A 17,812-nucleotide genomic window follows, 5' to 3' on the forward strand; every position below is an offset into this window, starting at 1 on the left:
GGCAGGTGTCACGCATGTATAGTTGGGGCTGAGGTATCACAGTGGTGGGCACCTTAGAAATACCTGACTAAGTAGATAGACGGGTGGACAACTGACCTTCCCATTTGAATCATTTCTGTATCAATTAATAGTTAAAGAAGATTTGGTAACCAGGGTTTATATGGAGGAATCCCCTGACGGTGTAAAACTGGTTCTAGGTCACACCTGCTCTTGCTGCCCTGTTATTGGGGTTGTTCCATGTGTGGTGGGGATGGCCAGGACATGCTTTGCTCTGCAGAACAGCCTCTTGGGGACTGTTTGATGCCAGCATGAGTCAGAGCAGTTCCAGTTCAGCTACTGCCTGACCTCAGCGCTGGGGATGATGGTTGAAAGATGGTTGAAACTCAATTGTGCTGTTCCTGTCAGGTGCACTGAGGACAGCTCTGGTGCCCTGGAGTATCTAGTCCATTCTGTTTTGTTCTTATTAAAACTCCTTTAGTTTTTCATGGCTGTTCTGATAAGACTTTGGCTTTTTCCTCTCTTGGTGACAGACCTTTTGAAGAACTCAAGTAAAAAATATATGTCCTGATTCTCCACCGCCTTTCACCGTGTGTAGACATTGCACCTGTGCCAAGTGAATGTAGAGTGGGCATAAATTGCTACTACCAACCTGATTTGGGAGTGTCTTACTCCTGTTTTGGATAGGGGTAAATAATAACAGAAGGAGCAAATCAGTGAGAATGAGACCCATGTTGTATGTGAAGACCTTTGGGGAATGCTGTGTTGGGAAGCACTGGCACGGTATGTTTACCCAAAAATGAGGAATTCATTTGTGGGTCTAGTTCTCCTTTGATCCCTCTTAACAGTAATGTGCCAACTACACAGAATAAGTGTAGCAGACTCCAAAGTATTTAGGTATGGGAAGAGGTGCAGGTGCATTCAGGAAAGGTAATGCTCCTCATAACTTTGTTCAAAGCGGGTTGCCCTACACTTGACCAGCAGTGACTGCTTAGCTCTGGGATAACAAGTGCTTCTAAAGGACAAAAGCTCCTACCTCTTGCCTCGCCAATGAAAAAACACACAACCCTACCCAGCAAGAGCGAAACTGGACTATCTTGCAAAAACACTTTGAGCAAATAAAGCCGCTGAACGGGCACCATCTGATAAGAGCAGCTGCGTTTCTGGTGGCTCAGTCAAGAGGACTTGACTGTTCCCGTAAAGTCTACGGCTTCATTAGAGCTAGCTCAGATCCTGGCCAAGGGGGAGATACCATGTCAACAACAATCTGCCAAGTGATGGGCTTTGTTGTCTCATCTTTGGGTTTTGCTGGGTGCATCGCAGCCACTGGACTAGACATGTGGAGCACACAGGATTTGTATGACAACCCAGTCACGGCCGTGTTCCAGTATCAGGGACTCTGGAGGAGCTGCGTGAGGCAGAGTTCAGGTTTCACAGAGTGCCGGCCTTATTTCACCATTCTTGGGCTACCAGGTAGGGGCAAAAGATGGACCCAGGTGAACCCCTGGAGTTTTCTTGAAGGAGAAATATAATACAGTTTTCACTGAATAGCAGGAGCTGATATTTTAAAGTGCTTTGCAAGGGGGAAAATTATCTCCAAAATACTTAGCACATGAACATAACAACACATGTATGTTGTGTTACCATAAATAATAATCTTACAAATATTACAGATTGATGCATATTTTTCTGGTACCTATATTATTGTCCTCAACTAGAAGTAAATCAGCATAGCTCCATTGATGTTAATAGAGCTACGCTGATTCAAATCAGCTGAGATATTGGCTCTTTGGATTTAAACACATATGAAATGGTGGATAAGAGCTGTTCTGTTATTTCATTTAACTGTTCCAGTGTTATTGGCTGATCATATTGATAATTTCCAGCAAGAAACCAGTGGAAACATTTTCCCCCCAAAGGAAAGAGGATATCCTGAATTTTCTTGTTGAGAAAGCTGGTGCTGAACAGTGGGCATAGAGGAATTGGAGTGCAAGAGGGTATTTTTAATTACTCTTTTTTTGTACATGGAGTTTTACTGGAAGGTTGTGGTTGGCTGATTGTTTTTTATTTTGGTTTTGGTTCTTCAGTCAATTTTTTTTATTGGGACAAAATGATCAAACTGATCTATGGCCTTTGAGGCACCTCATCTAAAGCTAATTTGGTTGGTTAGGGACAGGTGTATGAAAATTTCTGTTAAAATATGGCATAGTACATATCCCATTTGGATACTGTACTATTTACCCTGGGGCCTGATTCTCTACTGCTGAGCCACTTGTATAATAATTTACACCCATGCAAAGTGAATGCAAATTTGGTGCAAAACCATTCTGATCCAGTAGCATTTTACAGTCACTTTGCCCAGGTGTAAATGGGCAAGGCAGTAAAGAACTCAGAACAAGGGTGTGAGAGGGGTCAGTAGCAAACTCAGGAGTGTTGAAATCAGGGTACAATCCCTATTACCAAAACCATTTTATAAACAAATATCCAGACATTTTACACTAGAGAAGTCACTTCTGCCTTTGAGCATTTGAGTAATTTACAAAGCACTAGCATGCACTGAGGCTGGATCAACATTAAAATTGATCGGAATTATCAGTATTATTCTCCATTACTTTATGCAGTCATTTATACCTGTGCAATGTGGAATAAAAAATTAATACTGTGTCACTGATTCAGTGGCATTTGACACCCATTTCTCCTTGCACAAGTGCAAATAACTGCCCAGGATGCAGAGCTGTGGCAAATCACGGCCTTTTGTGTTCATATTGACTTGTGTAAAGCAGAGGACAGATCCTCTTGTTTCTCATCTGTTCTGTTCATTTTGATGACTGACTTGATTCATCTCTGAGAAGTCACCAGAGACTGTACAGTTGAAGACAAACTTTTTTGATTTTGTGTTTGTTGCTTGATAAAGATATGATTTAATAAATACATCTGTGTTCATTCTGGATTACGACTGGTAGACAATGCATTATGTCCATTTTGAGAAAAAAGCATTTGAAGCTAGCTGTCCTGGAGTTGCTTTTATTTTAATAAATATCTCTAACAAAGCTGTACATGACTAATTATGGTTTAAGACAGCAATATATTTTCCCTTAGCAACAGTGATGATCAGGTTTGACTGCGCTGATTTATCATTGGCAAGAGCCAGTTCTTAATTAGATTACTCTTTAAGTAATGTAATAAGTAGAGCCTGTCAGGAATTTTTTAATGAAACATTTTTTTTGTAGGAAAAATGTCCATTCATTAAAATCAAAACTTTTTGCAGGAAGGGGTCAATTTTGACGAATTTCCTGTGTCTACATGTTTGAAAGTTCTGTTTTTCAGTTTGAAATGACTTTTCATTTAGAAATTTAAACTAATTTATAGTAAAATAATAAACACAAATTTAAAGGGTTAAAATCAAAATGAAACATTTGGAAATTAATAAAATTAAACATTTTGATTGACTTGATCTGCCTTTTTTGGATTTTTGGTTTGTGAAAATTTTGAGATTTTTGACTTTTCATCCCAATTCAAGTTGAGAATCATTTTTCAAAATTTCAAAAATTTTTGCAGGATGGGAAACTTTTTTCCACCCATCTCTAGGAATAAGAAAATGTATTTAACAGTCACAAAAAGGTCATATTGCAAAAACCGAAGTTTGATCCGATTTATTCTCCATAGTGCATTGCTGAAATGTAAAGTTGGAATGACCTGGCTTTAAATTGTTGTTTTTTTTTTTTAAAGATCATAGAAATTATAGAATCATAGAACTTGAAGGGACCTCAAGAGGTCATCTAGTCCAGTCCCCTGCATTCAAGGCAGGACTAAGTATTATCTAGACCATCCCTGACAGGTGTTTATCCAACCTGCTCTTAAAAATCCCTAATGATATCCATATTTCGGTAATTTTAATTGGTAGTAGGGTTCCATTTTCATGTCTGTTCTGGTAAAAGGAATACAGATGATGTTTCTTTAGATCAAATTATATGATTTTGTTCCACAGAGCATTTAGGCCCAGATCTTCAAAGGTATTTAGGCACCTAACTCCCATTGGTACCTAAATATCTTTGAACATGTGGATCTTAATACATATTATTCATACCAACATTAAAAAAATAAGTTTCTTTAATTTCTCTTTGGGTTGAAAAATACAATGATGAGCTATGATGGGAATTATTACAAATCATCAGAGGCTATTCAGCCAGTCAGATTGCTTGATTGGCAGATCATTCTGAAACATCCATTTTATGGATAATTCCATTGCTCCTGATTGGGAAAAGTGGGGGGATTTGTTATTTAATTTTAAAATATTTGAATGACTATTAAAAATCTGAGGTTAATTTATATCACTGGCTGGATTTTTCAAAGGGAGATTTGTGCAATTGCATGGATGTCTTTTTTGTGCCTAACTTGTGTACAGAACCCCCTAATGTGTGCATGCCAATGAGGTGTGCAAATAGCCACTTGAGCAGCTGACTGTCCATGTGTGCTCAAATACCAGGTCTGTACACACTTCAGGTCTCTGTGCAAGATAGGTGTATGTGCATTTAATGAGCCTAGCTTTAAAAATATGGCCACTAAGTGCTCCTAATGACAACTTTTGAATGCTTTATACTCTCAGTTTGGACAAGACTAGAACCCTCCCAACCCTTCTACCTTTTAAACAACTGTCCTTTTAAAAGTAATTTTATTACAAAGATTTCTGATTGTTGAATACCTTCACCTAAAATTAAAATGCTTCCTATCCCAAATGTTTTCACGTTACATTCCATCTTCAGGGTGAGTGATAACACATGGACATTAATATGAATGGAATGTTATATCAACTCAGATAACTTTTTCTGTTGTCTTCTGCCTGATGTGGATTTGCAGAAATCACAATATAGGGCCAGGTTTCAGAGTAGCAGCTGTGTTAGTCTGTATTCGCAAAAAGAAAAGGAGTACTTGTGGCACCTTAAAGACTAACAAATTTATCTGAGCATAAACTTTTGTGAGCTACAGCATCTGATGAAGTGAGCTGTAGCTCACGAAAGCTTATGCTCAAATAAATGTGTTAGTCTCTAAGGTGCCACAAGTACTCCTTTTCTTTTTGTGAATATAGGGCCAGATATTGCTGTAAATCAGCATAGAATCATAGAACTGGAAGGGACCTCGAGAGGTCATCTAGTCCAGTCCCCTGCACTCAAGGCAGAATTAAGTATTATCTAGACAATCCCTGACAGGTGTTTGTCCAACCTGCTCTTAAAAATCCCCAATGCAATATATTCCAGTGCTTAACCACTCTGAGAGTTAGGAAGTTTTTCCTAATGTCCAACCTAAAGCCTCCCTTGCTGCAATTTAAACCCATTGCTTCTTGTCCTATCCTCAGAGATTAAGAAGAACAATTTTTTTCCCTCCTCCTTGTAACAACCTTTTATGTACTTGAAAACTGTTATCATGTCCCCTATCAGTCTTCTCTTCTCCAGACTAAATGAACCCAATGTTTTCAATCTTCCCTCATAGGTCATGTTTTCTAGACCTTTAATAATTTTTGTTGTTCTTCTCTGGACTTTCTCTGGTTTGTCCACATCTTTCCTGAAATGTGGCACCCAGAACTGGACACAATACTCCAGTTGAGGTACTCTAATCAGCGCAGAGTAGAACAGAAGAATTACTTCTCTTGTCTTGCTTACAATACTCCTGCTAATACATCCCAGAATGATGATCGCTTTTTTTGCAACAGCATTACACTGTTGACTCATATTTAACTTGTGATCCACTATGACCCCCGGATCCCTTTCTGCAGTACTCCTTCCTAGGCAGTCATTTCCCATTTTGTATGTATGCAACTGATCGTTCCTTCCAAAGTGGAGTACTTTGCGTTTGTCCTTATTGAATTTCATCCTATTTACTTCAGACCATTTCTCCAGTTTATCCAAATCATTTTGAATTTTAATCCTAGCCTCAAAAGCACTTGCAACCCCTCCCAGCTTGGTAACATCCACAAACTTTATAAGTGTACTCTCTATGCCATTATCTAAATCATTGATGAAGATATTGCACAGAACCGGACCTGGAACCGATTCCTGCAGGACCCCACTTGTTATGCCCTTCCAGATAATTACTCTCTGGGAATGATTTTCCAAACAGTTATGCACCCACCTCATAGTAGCTCCTTCTAGGTTGTATTTCCCTAGTTTATTTATGAGAAGGTCATGCAAGACAGAATCAAAAGCCTTACTAAAGTCAAGATATACCACATCTACTGCTTCCCCCCTATCCACAAGGCTTGTTACCCTGTCAAAGAAAGCTGTCAGGTTGGTTTGACACAATTTGTTCTTGACAAATCCATGCTGACTGTTATTTATCACCTTATTATCTTCTAGGTGTTTACAAATTGATTGCTTAATTATTTTTTCCATTATCTTTCCAGGTACAGAAGTTAAGCTGACTGGTCTGTAATTCACCAGGTTGTTGTTATTTCCCTTTTTATAGATGGGCACTATATTTGCCCTTTTCCAGTTTTCTCAAATGTCTCCCATCTTCCATGACTTTTCAAAGATAATTGCTAATGGCTCAGATATCTCCTCAGTCAGCTCCTTGAGTATTCTAGGATGCATTTCATTAGGCCCTGGAGATATGAAGACATCTAACTTGTCTAAGTAATTTTTGACTTGTTCTTTCCCTATTTTAGACTCTGATCCCACCTCATTTTCACTGGCATTCACTATGTTAGATGTCCAATCACCATGAACCTTCTTGGTGAAAACCGAAACAAAGAGGTCATTAAGCACCTCTGCCATTTCCACATTTTCTGTTATTGTCTTTCCCCCTTCATTGAGTAATGGGCCTACTCTGTCCTCGGTCTTCTTTTTGCTTCTAATATATTTGTAGAATGTTTTCTTGTTTCTTTTTATGTCCCTAGCTTGTTTAATCTCATTTTGTGCCTTGGCTTTTCTCATTTTGTCCCTACATACTTGTGTTATTTGTTTGTATTCATCCTTTATAATTTGACCTATTTTCCACTTTTTGTGGGATTCTTTTTTGAGTTTTAGATCATTGAAGATCTCCTGGTTAAGCCAGGGTGGTCTCTTGCCATACTTCCTATCTTTCCTACGCAGTGGGATAGTTTGCTTTTGTGCCCTTAATAATGTCTCTTTGAAAAACTGCCAACTGTCTTCAATTGTTCTTCCCCTTAGACTTGTTTCCCATGGGATTTTACCTACCAACTCCCTGAGTTTGCTAAAGTCTTCTTTCTTGAAATCCATTGTCTTTATTGTGCTGTTCTCCCTCCTACCATTCCCTATAATTGCGAACTCTATCATTTCATGGTCACTTTCACCCAAATTGCCTTCCACTTTCAAATTCTCAACCAGTTCCTCCCTATTTGTCAAAATCAGATCTAGAATAGCCTCCCCCCAGTAGCTTTCTTCGCTTTCTGAAATAAAAATGTGTCTCCAATACATTCCAAGAACTTGTTGGATAATCTGTGCCCTGCTGTGTTATTTTCCCAACAGATGTCTGGGTAGTTCCATTCCATAGCTCCATTGCAGTCACATAAACAATGGCCACTCTCAGTGGCACTATGCTGATTTACACCAGCTGGGGATCTGGCCTATCACATGTTCTCTAACACACTCCATTTCCAAAGACAAGGGACTTGAGCCACAAAGAGGCTATCGGCTGAGCTGAGGAGGAAATGACGGGGAGTGGAGGAGCCTAAGCCCCACCCTTCAAAGGGATTTATGTCAGAGGGAGGTGAATGCACGGACTACAGTTGTGCCTGGCCCCTATGTGGGATAGAAGAAAATGAGGTATCTTGTTCTCTCTCCCACACACCTTCCATACCCGTGTGGGGTGAGATATAACTTAGTGCATAATAATTCATTTTTTCTTCTGTTGGTATGAACAACGTATTGGAAAAATTCATGACATGTCAGTCATCCCCTAGCAAAGCAATGTCCCCTCTTGCCTGGTCTTCTGCAGCTCAGCTACACAGGGACAGAGCTCTACTGCTGTTTTTAAAATAAAGGACTTACCACCTCAATTCCTTAATTCAGGCCTCAATCCTCCAATCCATGCTGGACTTCACTCAGAGATTTTTCTCCCCAATGACTGCAGGGTTGGGACTAAAGTGTTTTGAAACAGAGAGCACGATCTATGGCTGTACTCTGGCTGCATCACACCAGACCAGAGGCACAGAAAGCAACTGGAATGCACCAGTTTATCTGATCCAGAATGTGCTAGTGACGTCTGAGAATCAGAGCAACCCTCCTGTCATCTTATTCGCACCCAAATATTGTAATATTTTATTGGACATTTGTAGGAAGCACTGAGGGGAGAGCTTATCACTCCCTGAGAGGAAACCAGAACTATTGATTCTATTCAATAGTGGCTTACTCACAGCTACGGAATATTAATTTCACCGGTTGTCACTCAGCCAGCAGCACACGCCTTGCTTGGTGATATCACAGGCAATTTGTGCTCTCACTGAAACCAAAGCGGTTGAAATGAAACTTCAGCCTTTGTAAAGAAAAATGAGTAAAGGAACATTGTACTTTTCTTCTTGCTTCTTCCTCCTGCTCTGCACCAAATGCCTCGTGAACACCCTTCAGGGCTGATAACACTTATCCATCAGCCTCTTGATTTCTGATGAATAATAATGAAATCACACCTCTGTGCTGATGAGTGGGAGGCTGAAAATACCTGGTTTGTTAACACTTGTTATCAGCTGATAAGGACATACCTGATGATCAGAATGAGTCATAGCAAAAATAACCTGGGATTGTCAATACAGCCCAATCCCACTGAAAGCCATGGTTATTTCAGGTTGGGTCTCTCCATGTGTTCAGTGCTGCTTGTCATGTTCATCTGTAGGTGAGTCACTGCGCCAAGTTGACAAAGCTATTGGTTCTACCCAAACATGAGGTAACCCACCTAATGGCAGGGAGTCTAATGTTCTTCGACATGGTCCCCTGACCACCTCCCCACTTAACATGGCTCAAGGGGGTAGGGCAAGGCAGGCAGAATTGCAAAGATTTCCCTTTCACTCCTGGCCAACTTGTTCTGCAGTGTAATTTTTCTAAGGTAGCTATGTCAGCTGTTCTGTGATTGTGGGACAACAAGTTGTCCTGGTGGTATCAAATGTGAAAAGAATAATTGAAAAAAGGCTACCTTATAACTCTTGGAAACACTCTTTAAAAACTTTAAAATCACCAGAGAATGGCACCGAAGAGAATGCCCTCTGTACTATGGCTTCTCCTCTGTGCAATGCCACATAGTTCACTTCTGGCTCTTTTCAATATAGTACCTTCTCTCTCATGGTCTGTTCATATACGCCATCAACTGATGACCATTCAGGTCAATTGGAGTCTTTACCACAGCCCGCACCAGCTAGTAGCAGCCCACAAGGAGCAACACATGACCTGGGAACATCCAGAACACAGTACTCCTCCAGCCACTCCCTCTTCCTTTACTAGGCTCACTCTGTATGCTGAGCCTAGGCTATGGAGTAGCGTAGAAGACGGCTATTCCAGCTCTGTGCCAGCTGCGAACACCTGCATACCAAGAGAATTCCCAGCTGATGAGATCAGACTGGAGACTCTCGTCCTCTTGGTCTCATGAGTATGCTTGTTCTTGCAGAAACACAGGTATTAATACCCATAACAGCATTGACATAAATAGAACTCAGTCATTGGAATGTTCATGGAATGACAAAAAGAAGCCCAAATGTACCAAAATCAAATCACAAAAGTTACTTTACAAACATATTTGTGACTGCATCCTCCCGGTATTTGACCATCTCTGGTATTCTGATACCTTCTTATCTCTCATAGGGTCTTCAACAACTGGTATGAATACTGGCACAGACATTATTGCCAGTAAATGTCTGCAGCCAAGTGTGAAATTGTGGATGAGGTGAAATAGATGCCATTTCATGAGAAAGACTTCTTGATATTCAAACACCCATACACCTTCTTTTTTCTCTGCTAGAGAGAGAGGCAGCTTGAGGGATGTTAAGAGGTGTTGCTGTAGATGAGTCACAATATGTTGGTTTACAGTTGGGAACCAACATACAGTAGCTTTGTATGAGAGCGTGTGTCAACTCTTCAATCTGCTTTTCACAATTTGTTTGCTCAGTTGAAGCCTTATGTGAAAAGGGGTTGTTTGTGTGACTTCTCAGCATGGGCATAACTTTCTGCATAAATCACAAGCTGCTGCTCTTTGCTCTGCACCACTCTACATGCTCACTTGCCATGAGCAACATCTGGTGCCAACCAAATCTGCTTATCTCATCACCAGCCAGTGAAATAAACATAACACACCCCTCTGACTTACTGTAATAAAACACCAAAGAGAATAAAGCCACCGTGAGGTAGCCATATTTCTTTTCATTTCATTTTTTAAAATTGCTATACCTGGTTAATCCTTAGTTTTGTCTCTGGATCTCCAACAATGGAGCAAGTCTAATACCTGAAAAACAGTGGACCTCATTGTCTCCTATGCCCTGCACCTTGTGTTGCCATTCACACTCACGAAAAGTGAGTGTGAAATCCTACCTTCCTGATTTTAGTCATACTTTGCAGTAGCCATGCACAGCTGTAAATAGAGACCCTAGATCAGTGGTGGGCAACCTGCAGCCCGTGGGCCACACGTGGCCCATCAGGGTAATCTGCTGGTGGGCCACCAGACAGTTTGTTTACATTTGCACAGCCACCCACAGCTTCCAGTGGCCGCAGTTCACCGTTCTTGGCGAATAGGAGCTGCAGGAAGTGGCGTTTAAAATCTTAAAATCTGTTGGCCATGGGCTTCACCCCTGCAAATCATTCACAGTCTGGCCCATGCTGTTTCACAATTTGTTTCAATTTCCAATTTTCACGTTTGAATTTAATTGAATATATAAAATAAAGTATATTTCAAAACAAAAAATCATTTCAAAATGAAAAATCACAGCTTTCCGTTCCCAGCATGTCCATTTTGACATTTTTGTAACTGTGTTCCTTTTTCTTTTTGAAGTAAAATTTCACCAAAATCAATATATTTTCATGAAAAATGTTGGTTTTGTCAAAAACCGGCATTTTCTTATGAAAAACTGTTTTGACAAAAAAAAATTTTGAACCGACTCTCCTCACACCATTTGAGGAATCCTGAAATGATAAAGATAAATATGCAGATTTGCAAAGGTATTTAGGTGCTCAAAGATGCTGACAGGCCCTTAACTGCATCATTGGTGTCTAAACACCAATATAAATTGGGCCCAAATTCCATTTAGAGCTAACTGGACCATTTGTGATGTATCTGTGGGCCAATCTCATTCTTCCCTTGCTTCTTACAGTGTGGGACACGAAGCTCACTCCTATGTGGAAGAGCACCTAGAAGGTCAATATGGCAGGTTCAGAGTATGCTCAATGGGAATAGTTCATGGAGACATAGATTTAACATCTTTCCTCAAGAAATGCTACTCAGGAAATGATTGTTTCCCTCACCCTAGAAAAATGCTTTCATCTTCACAAATATTTTTCTTTGCAAATGTTCAAATTTTCCTTAAAAAGGTAAAAAACCCAAAGCTGAAAATATTTCAGCTTTTGGCAACTGAAAAGCTTAAAATTTAAAACCAAAAATGTTCAGGTTTTTTGGCTGCTAAAAGCAAAACCAAAAAATGTTGGGTTTTGGTTTATCGATGAAAACCTAAAATGGCTTGACAAAAACAGAATTTTGGGGATGAAAATTTTCCTTTTTGTTGAACAGCCCATGCGCCGGTGAAAAATCTTTTTTGATGGAAAATGTCCAAACAGCTCCATCAGCTCTTCTCTGAGAATTCATTTGGTTGGAAACAGCAATGCCTGCTGTGGGCCATGTTGGCTATCCCCAGCCGCAGCCTGGACTACACCCCCGTGTTATGTAGTCAAATATTTTTTTCCTTGCTTGTTTTGCAGCAATGTTCCAGGCTGTGAGGGCCCTAATGATCGTGGGCATCGTCCTGGGTGCCATTGGCCTCCTTGTGTCCATTTTCGCCCTGAAATGCATTCGAATTGGCAATATGGAGGACTCCGCAAAAGCCAACATGACTCTGACCTCTGGCATCATGTTTATTGTGGCTGGTAAGTCATTGTGCTCTACACAATTTCTTCTATTATGTGCAAAGCTCAGCAAGCAGCTGAATTTAAGATTGAGGAAGTCTTTGTAAAACAAAAAAGCAAAAGGACAAATACAGTCAAGATGCACAGGGAACAAATGTTTCAGAATTGCAAACTGCAGTGCTACCAACTCTGACAATATTTCTGGTGTTTTTATTAAGGCCTCAGCTCCCAGAGTCATGTAAATATATGAGAACCTCAGTTTTCATTTAATAGAAATGTAAGTTTCTAGCTTTCATGGAGATGGAAATCAGCATGAAAACGTGAACCCTAAAAGCTCAAAAACCAGATAACAAATAAAAAGATCCCAGAAATTATTACTTTTAAAATGTCATGATTTTTAAGACAGTTTCATGATTTTTGAATATTTGGGATTGCCAATAAAATCTAGTCATTCTTGTCTTCCTCATGTGGGCAATCCCAGAGGTTCAAATAACATGATCAGAGGAGAGGGGATAGCTCAGTGGTTTGAGCATTGGCCTGCTAAACCCACAGTTGTGAGTTCAATCCTTGAGGGGGCCGTTTAGGGATCTGGGGCAAAAAAACAATTGGGGATTGTGCCTGCTTTGAGCAGGGGGTTGGACTAGATGATCTCCTGAGGTCCCTTCCAACTCTGATATTCTATGATTCTATTCTATGACTTACATCAATAAATAAGCAGAATTTACCCCTGTATTTGCACTAAGCAACCAACTGTGAAAGTGGTGATACTTAAGGGAATTTCTTCATCACAGATTTACCCACAATCCATTGCAGGTGAGTAAAGAAACTGAGTCCATATTCTCATTGAAGCTGGAATGTATCAGCAGGATTGTTGTAAGTAAGACACGAGAAGTAATTCTTCCACTTCACTCTGTGCTGATAAGGTCTCAGCTGTAGAACTGTGTCCAGTTCTGCGTGCCACATTTCAGGAAAGATGTGGACAAATTGGAGAAACTCCAGAGAGGAGCAACAAAAATGATTAAAGGTCTAGAAAACATGACCTATGAGGGAAGATTGAAAAAACTGGATTTGTTTAGTCTGGAGAAGAGAAGACTGAGAGGGGACATGATAACAGTTTTCAAGTACATAAAAGGTTGTCACAAGGAGGAGGGAGAAAATTGTTTTTCTTTAATCTCTGAGGATAGGACAAGAAGCAATGGGCTTAAATTGCAAGGGCGACTTAGGTTGGACATTAGGAAAAACTTCCTGTCAGGGTAGTTAAGCACTGGAACAATAGCCAGGAAGGTTGTGGAATCTCCATTACTGGAGGTTTTTAAGAATAAATCAGACAAAAACCTGTCAGGAATGGTCTAGTTATTACTTAGTTCTGCCTTGAATGCAGGGGACAGGACTAGATGACCTATTGAGGTCCCTTCCAGGCCTACATTTCTATCATTCTATGAAGGCCTGATTTCTGCAATGCTTACACAGGTTGAGCACTTACTCAGGCAGGTTGTCCCAGTGACCTCAAACAATACAGTTCAAGCATGTACAATATACACTGTTTGGATGAAAGAAAGGGCTTCAGAAATGTGGGATCATTTTTGCATTTAAAATACATATAATTTTACCCACTGACTTCACAGGGAGCAGAGTTAGGCCAACAGTGAAAGTTTCTGCAAATCCCACCCATATATTCTACATTTGTGAAATCATTGAAAGACAATGAATGGAAGATATTATCTATCTAAAATACAGGCAAGGCCTCAGCTACACTGTGGCATATTAGAGCTGGAGAGCAAAGTCAAAAGGAAGGATAGTTCAATGGTTAGATCTAGCCTAGCCTTCAGGAGACCTGGCTTTGATTCCTTACTGTGCTATAGACTTGTTGTGTGACCTCAAGTAACTCTCTGTAAAATGGGGATTATTGCACTTCCCAAAGTCACCGAGGCTCTGGGAGGATAAATGTATTAAAGACTGTGACATGCGCAGATACTAGAATAATGGGAGTGATTTGATTCCTAAGATGGAAACACCACTGATTTCTGTGGTCCTGGCTCCTCAAGCTCTCCCACTCCTGCCATCAATAAAGTCCTACTTGCATTTTTTATTTGGCTATTAAAACCCATTTGATTTCCACAGCCCCCAAATTTTCAGTTGTCAGCATGCTGCAAATAGAGGGTCTTATGGGGAGCCAGAGGCCCTGGCAGCTGGATAAAGGATAGGTGGGGCTTTTGGAAGGTATCCCCTGGTTGGCAAGCAGGGGACTTTTGAGGACTTTGGTAATGTGATGGGTTCGAGTCTTTTCCTTTCCGCTTTGGGGCAGGGATATCTGTGACTTCAGATTTGCAAGAGGGATGTTTGGATTCCTCATTCACAACCTCAGAAAACGTTCATAGCTTCTATTTGCACCCTTTCCCAATATCCCAATGGCTGTGAAATGATTTTTTTCCACATGAAAATTTTAGATGACAATGGAAATACTTTCTTTGAAGTTTTTCACTGAAAAACCAAAATCTCAAAAACCGGGGGTGGGGGGAGAGATGGTTTTCAGCAATCAAAATTTACATGTCTCAAAATGGTTTTCCTTTGAGAAAAGGTTGAACTGAAAAAATCTACCAGCTCTACTAGAGAAGGTTTTTTTGGGTGGGGGAAAGGGAGGGCTGGGTTGTAATGAATGTTTTGATTCCAGAGCACTCCATTATGGAGCAATTCACATGGAAACCTGACAATTCTTAGTCTCAGTGCTTCTGCCATTGTATAACTTGTGCAAAATGAGTGCAATCGGAATGGTAGGTAGCACTTTACTCCCATTTTTTCAGAGATCTGAATGGCTCCCTGACATATAAGGCAGTGGGGAATCTTGCTCCCAGGCCCATATTATCTCTGTTCCCAGGTCTATGTGCTATTGCCGGAGTGTCCGTATTTGCCAACATGCTGGTCACAAACTTCTGGATGTCAACAGCCAATATGTACCAAGGATCGATGCAGACAATCCAGACAAGGTAACCTTCTCCTTTTGGAAGAGCAGTCAATGGGAGGTCAATATAGCTCAGGAGAAGAATGTTAGCATTGGCATGCAGTAGCCATGGCTGCCCCAGAATCAACAAGCATGTAGTGATGGCATCTACTCTGTGTTTGTAGATCAGTTCTGATGCTATGGCTAGATGGATTTATCAGGCCAGATCTTTAGCTGTGATGAGTGCACAGTGTAGTGAACACCACCCTTGGGATCCACTCTATCCAAAGCCAGTTCCCCAAGCACATGCTCAGCCTGCTGTAACTTGTATCAGCTGCCAATGGTCCCCAGAGGCTATTACAGCAGCTGAGGACAGGGTTGCCCAGTAATGTCATTTTTTGAGTATGTCTGCAGGGAAGGGGGCGTGCGTGATGTAGAAGTAACTATAGTGGTGATATGCTACTTGCTTATTCTCCTGCTTGGGGTGAGACTGGGGAGGTGTGGAGGTCCTCCTATGACTGATTAATCCTGCTTTAAGATCTGATCCAAAGCCCAGTGTAGTTAATGGTAGTCTGTTAATTGCCTTCAGTGGGCACTTTGAAGGTTGAAATGAATAAACAAGCAACACAAACAATGTAGCTGAGGGATGTCCGTGCTCACCTATCCAAACCAGAGGAGTAGGGAGAACACATCCGTCCACTCTACAATATGGATGACACTTGTGCGGCTGGGTGGGATATAGTCACTCTCATTCTTTTGGGACAGAGGGAAATCTGAAGGTAAAAACTAAGAAAGACCTCTGCTAAGAGAGACCAATGTGGTAGAAGAGACTTCGTGTTCCAGGAGAGAATTCTGTATCTTAAACACACTTCAAAACAAATTGCATGGGGAGTTCCTGCACCCCTACAGCATTACGGGCCCTTTGTCTTTTTATTTTGTAGGTATACCTTTGGTTCAGCCTTATTTGTTGGATGGGTTGCTGGGGGCTTGTCCCTGGTAGGAGGCGTTATGATGTGCATTGCCTGCAGGGGACTGGTACCAGAAGAAACCAAGTAAGTCCCAATGCTTCTAAGTTGGAAGCTTTGCTGGTAATGAAACAGTATTTGATTGTGCACTAGGAAAGTGATGGACAGTCTTCTGCGGGGTTCATTATTTTATGGCACATCACAGATCTCTAGTTTAGATTACCCTGGCAAGCACTGGATGTGCAAAATGTATATAGCCCATGGACCAGATGCGCAGTAGCTGCAATCATATAGCACACCCAAATTACGAAGGATAGAATGATTAGAGCTTGGCAATTTTTTTTCAGAGAATAGTAATTTGACTGAAAAATGCATTTTGGGGGGCAAACTATATGCAAATTCAGGCTGAATTTTGGCATAGTTTGGCCAAAAAAAGATTTAAAAAAAATTAAAAATATTTCTTTTTGATTTTTTGTTTTGAAACTTTTTGTTTCATTTTGAAATTTGGTCACTTAAAAAAAAATATAAACAAACAAACAACGGTGAAAAACAGCCAAAAAGAACCAAAATGAAAACCCCAGAAGCATTCATAATGGATTCACAAACATTCATTTTCTCAAGTTTTTCAATACAGTGAAACATCTAGAAAAAAATTGGTTTGGATTTGAATTCAACCAAATTGGTGGGAGGCAGCGGGGAGGGATTTTTCATTTTGGCCCTGGAACTCAAAACCAATTATTTGCTCAGCTGTAATCATGATGTCTGTGGGCCGCCTGAGAATACAGTATACTTACTTGTATAGTGTTTACTTACATGAGTCACATGATATTGTTTCTCTTCCATGACTGGGTGATATATGTATCAACAAAGTATGAATTGCAATTTTTACAATCAAACATACAGTTCAAAATGTGCACTATGACTATGTTGGTTGGCTAACTTTGTTATATACATTACAGCATGAGTTGCAAATTGTGTAACTTGTCATAGAATCTCTGAAGCCAAAGGAGCGAGGACAATTTACACCAGATGCAAATCTGCCCCTGTATGTTTCATTGTTACATTTTCAATCTGCAATTCAAACAATCTGCAGGCCAGGAATTATTCGTGGAAGAAACTGGTGAAGCATTTCAAATAACAAATTTAAAGGAGAGAATTTTGCAATCTGTTTGTGGACATTTGGCCCTCATCTTAATCAGGGCCTCCAAGTGTTACTATCATACAAATAATAGGAATTAATATAGTGCTTAATCAGTTGCATTAAATCCAGGAACTCACGGGAATAAAGTTCACAGCAGAGTGGATATTGGAGAGTCTGCATTGCCGACATATTTTATTTCTCTTTCAGTTACAAGGCAGTGTCCTACAATGCATCAGGACGGAATATCTCCTACAAGACTGCGCCATATAAGGCTGGTACTGGCTACGAATCTGAAGCCAAAAGTAAAAAAGTCTCAGCATACAATGACGCTGCTCGTAGCGATGACGGGAAACGCTCATACCCTTCAAAATATGACTATGTCTAGAAGTCCTTCAGGGGTCAAAGATACACTATTGTTTTATAACACTTTGCAATCCAAAAACAAACCAAAAAGAATGCTTAAACAAGAGGCACATAGGCCTGTACGTAGGTTCACTCTTTCTTATTTTGTTTGGTTTACTGTGGTGAGGTGTAGGGCATTTTCATTGGTTGTTAATGTGACCTTGATTTGACTTTGTACTGGTGTCCCCAATATGACGAGGTCCATAAAAAAAGCAGTGTGTGTTCTTCTAGTTGTTCTCATCCTTAAAAGAGATGGTTAGTATTTCAAATACAGCTTATGAAAGCCAAAAGCATGGTTCTTCCATGTGCCGTTTTCTTTCTTTTA

The 17,812-nt window shown here is 40.4% G+C and overlaps 1 protein-coding gene across 1 annotated transcript; it reads left to right on the forward strand.

Annotated features, from left to right (window-relative positions):
• Positions 1-1,250: 1,250 nt before the first annotated feature.
• CLDN18 (claudin 18) lies at positions 1,251-17,470 on the forward strand. Its single transcript, XM_073358813.1, has 5 exons — positions 1,251-1,470; positions 11,898-12,062; positions 14,917-15,025; positions 15,921-16,031; positions 17,293-17,470. Exons 1-5 carry the CDS (start codon positions 1,251-1,253, stop codon positions 17,468-17,470), a joined length of 783 nt encoding a protein of 260 aa, XP_073214914.1.
• The last annotated feature ends 342 nt before the right edge of the window (positions 17,471-17,812 follow it).

This window comes from Lepidochelys kempii, chromosome 9, assembly GCF_965140265.1.
Source record: "Lepidochelys kempii isolate rLepKem1 chromosome 9, rLepKem1.hap2, whole genome shotgun sequence".
Classification (NCBI taxonomy): domain Eukaryota; kingdom Metazoa; phylum Chordata; order Testudines; family Cheloniidae; genus Lepidochelys; species Lepidochelys kempii.